At 37.1% G+C, this 4,165-nt stretch overlaps 2 protein-coding genes across 2 annotated transcripts; one reads left to right on the plus strand and one right to left on the minus strand.

Annotated features, from left to right (window-relative positions):
• Positions 1–44: 44 nt before the first annotated feature.
• On the minus strand, positions 45–1,108 carry LOC108373236 (uncharacterized). The gene is made up of 3 exons (XM_017629099.1): positions 1,052–1,108; positions 592–991; positions 45–540 (listed from the first exon to the last, which is right to left on the minus strand). The coding sequence occupies exons 1-3, from the start codon at positions 1,106–1,108 to the stop codon at positions 422–424; spliced, it is 576 nt and encodes a 191-aa protein (XP_017484588.1). The 3' UTR covers positions 45–421.
• Positions 1,109–3,048: 1,940 nt separating this feature from the next.
• On the plus strand, positions 3,049–3,450 carry LOC108373237 (ribonuclease H1-like). The gene has a single exon (XM_017629100.1). The coding sequence runs from the start codon at positions 3,049–3,051 to the stop codon at positions 3,448–3,450; it is 402 nt and encodes a 133-aa protein (XP_017484589.1).
• The last annotated feature ends 715 nt before the right edge of the window (positions 3,451–4,165 follow it).

Genomic DNA, 4,165 nt, shown 5'->3' on the forward strand with positions numbered 1-4,165 from the left:
ATGCTTTGATAATAGCTTTCGCGTTGATCATGTGGTTGTCCAGGCCTTTGCCAACCCGCCTAAACCTTGCCTTTAAATGGCCGAAAGCATTTTCGACAACTCTTCGGCACTTAGACAGGGCAAAGTTAAATTTTTTTTTATTCAACGGTTGGTTAACGCAAAAAGGATACGGCTTCATCAAATGTACATCTAGTTTGAAGGCAGAGTCGCCTAGCAAAATAACTGGAACATTAACAGATGATATTTGCCTAGTCATTTCTTTGAACAAGCTGCATTGTTGGAACTGCCGTTTTAATGACGAACTTTCAAAGATTGCTGAATCATTACAACGGCCTGGACTACCAACATTGATGTAAATGAAACGACACCTATAAAATAATAAAAGAAAATTATATGTATGTTAAAAAGTTCAAAAATAGCTTTATGTAAAAACTTGCCTTGCATCCACCAAAGCCAAAAGGACCATAGAGTACCAGCCTTTATAGTTGTGGTAATCAACTGCATCTTCTGCTGGTGGATGAACTTCTATGTGGCACCCATCTGAAACCTTCATGTCAAAGCAAATCCATTCTAAAAAATACAATTTCTTACCAATAGCTCCTAACACTTGAGGGAAACCCAGTGATTCAAAACCATTTAAATACTCCCTTAATTGAATTTCGTTCATTGGGAATTTATTCAAATATAACGGCCACAAACATCTCCACAATTCATGGCAGAACTCAATCAAAATGGTGCAGACAGTGCTTTTACCGATTCCAAACATATTTGCAATTGTGCGGTATTCTGCCGAAGAGCCAAGGGCATACAAAGCAATTGCAACTCGTTTTTCTAAAGTAATTGCCTTGCGATAGTTGGTGTTTTTCCTCTCCAGACCTTTTAACATATCGCACAATTTCTTAAAAGACTTACGCTTCATCCGAAAATTACTTTTAAAAAATGCATCGGAATTCATCTGGCAATCGACTTCCCAGAACTTGTGGCCACGAATCTATATTATGTACTTATTTTAATTAAACCAAGGCAATTATTATACAAATGTTATACTTGCCTTTGTCCAAACTGACCTTGTTGCATTTGATGCACATGCACTAACTAATTTGTGCATTGTTTGAGCAAGAAACAAACGTCTCATTGCCTGGCGCCTAAAATCAAATAATTCCTCCATCATTTCCATTGAATGGAGAATATTTAAGAAAAAGAAGATAACTTTTATTACTATAAAACGCATATTTAACCGTTTACGGGATTTAAAAAAATTTAAATAGACAATATGCAATATGTCAGAAACAGCTGTTGCATGAATCTCCAACAGCAGTGTGAACGGCGAGGATTAATAAAAAGATTTATTTTGGTTTGAGGAGATCAACTTTTGGTCTGAACTTAGTATAAGAAACAAATGTGTTGTCAAAACTAGGGAAGCAATTCACAGATACACTAATGAAACAACATGGGCTGTTTTAAAAGACATACTGACGAAAAACTTTGGCGAAAAGTACACTAGTAACGAGTTAATGGATGATTTAAACACATGTAAATTGCAGGGGACTATAGGAAATTATTATTTTAAAATAAACAAACTTGCTAATAAAATTCACAACAGAAATTTAACCCATGGAGAAAATACTTATACTACGGAAGAAGTAAACAGAATTTCGCTTAAAGCTTTCAGGGACCATCTTCCCGAACCAACGCGGACTATGATATTAGGGATCCTAAGACCTTAGAAGACGCTTTTAAAATAATATTGGAAGCTAAACATCAAGACTATACACACTATGGACCCTCTAAAACAGATTACGTGAACCAATACACAAATACAAGAACTAATTTTGGTAATAATTGCAATAATTCGAATAGCGTCTTTCAAGAAAAAACATTTAGTAACAGTGGCAACAGGCCAAACAACGATTTTGAAAGTCATCAACATTCGCCCTATGAAAACCAACATGTTTCTAATACAAGTTCTAATAGAGCCAATAGTAACCTAAGAAATTCAAGTTTTTCAAATCAGACAAGGCGATCAACTTACTCACAAAATACAAATAGAAGTACTCCTCAATCTAATCTCTGTACCAATTCTAGTCAACCTAGACAAACGAATCCACAAAATTTCGATAGTACCCAACAACGAGATGAATCAATGGAAATAGGAAATTCTAATGTAAATTTTCCTGTGGGACACGAGCAGGACTTCTTTACATAATTATTATTGATAATATCCTATTAAAAAGCTAAAATTTATAATTGATACCGGGGCTGAATTTAGTATAACTTACCCTAATATTTGTCACCCCACATCGAAGCAAAATGTAAATGCAATAGCAAAGGCATTAAATAAAATAATATCAATAACAAAGCTTTGTAAATTTCCAATATTTATAGAATTAAATTTATATAATTACCATTGTGAATTTTTAGAATACGCATTCAACGAAAATTTTGATGGACTTATAGGAAATAACATCTTGAAAGATTTAAATTGCATCATCGATTTTCCTAATAGGCAACTTATTACTAGTAGTGCTTTAACGACATTATTTTTGTTTAAGGAATAAGAGACTTATAAGGACGAAATCTATAAAGATAGTTATTTTTTAATTGCGAAGTTGAAAAATCTAATGTTATGTCCCCACATTCGAACAAATCATCTTGAAGAGTATGAAAAATAAAAATTACTTAAAGTTATTATAAAATATAAACATGTATTTTACGAGAAAAATGATAACCTAACATTTACTAACAAATAGTTACAAAGCATTATATGCCAATATTACAAACCTATTTCCTATAGACCTTCACATACGGCACACCGCATCACTATCGGCTATAAGACTTAGAGAACTACGTATATGGAAAGAAAGAACGATCGGGCATAGCAGTATAATTTCCCGTTTTCCACCTAAGTTGAGGCTGGCAACCGATTACATTCGACCTGAGGTAGAGTTTCGCAGGCCTTTCGGGGCCATTCTTCCGTCGAGAGCCGACTGGGACGGGGAGCTTGATATCTCTACCTGGACACATCATATGTACACCGATGGCTCCAAAATGGAACGCGGAGTTGGAGCAGGTATTTACTCTGAGTCACTGAGAGTAAAAAGATCAATTCATCTGCCCGATTTCGCGAGTGTCTTCCAAGCAGAAGTATTCGCTATAGCCGAAGGCTGCCGTCTCTTAGAACGTAGTGGATTGCGTTACGGCGAGCGAGTAGCCATTTTCTCAGATAGCCAGGCGGCCATTAAGGCCTTTGCGTCTTTTACAACAAGGTCGAAACTAATCAAGGAGTGCAGGACACTGTTAAATACAGTAAGTCGTCAACTCGATTTAGATTTAGTTTGGGTCCCTGGCCATAGCAACATTCCCGGAAATGAGGCTGCAGACGAGTTAGTCAGAGAGGGTTCCACATTGGTGTCGATCGAGGACCGGATATCACCCCCAATTGGAACCTAATATAAAGACATATTTCTCCACAATCTCCAGAAATCGGATCAAAGATGGCGCACCGTGGCAGGCTGCCGTTTATCCAAACTATTGTGGCCTGCGTACAGCCCTGAGAGAACACACAACCTACTAAGGAAACCCAGATCTGACGTTGCTAGGCTTGTTGCGACTCTTACTGGGCATTGGCCGATTGGTACCCACGCGAGAAGGCTGGGAATCGCCTACAACGACTTCTGTAGAAGCTGCAGAGATGAGAACGGGCAGGAAACAGTAGAACACCTGCTTTGCAAATGTCCAGCTCTAATGAGGAGCATAAATACCATGCTAGGAGAATATGAGTTCACATCGTTACGAGAGCTATCTTATGTAAGTCTCCGCAACATACTCAACTTCATCAACCACGCCGGCTGGATCTAACATACTCATTCGAGGTATATGGTATCAAAATGGCATTTAGCTGCTACTTGGGCGTAATAGTTTTCCGCCACCATTCTAACCTAACCTATGCCAATATACTCAAAATTATATAGATATCCGGAGGTGCATAAAAAAGAAGTTAATAGTCAGATTGAAGATATGCTTAAACAAAATATAATCAAACATTCTAATAGTCCATACAATAGTCCGATATGGATAGTTCCAAAAAAACTAGATTCGTCCAATAAACAAAAGTGGCGCATAGTAATTGACTACCGGAAATTGAATGATGTTACTGTTGAGGACA

This window comes from Rhagoletis zephyria, unplaced genomic scaffold, assembly GCF_001687245.7.
Source record: "Rhagoletis zephyria isolate East Lansing unplaced genomic scaffold, Rhagoletis_zephyria_1.1 Rzeph_scaffold_06497, whole genome shotgun sequence".
NCBI classification, from domain to species: domain Eukaryota; kingdom Metazoa; phylum Arthropoda; class Insecta; order Diptera; family Tephritidae; genus Rhagoletis; species Rhagoletis zephyria.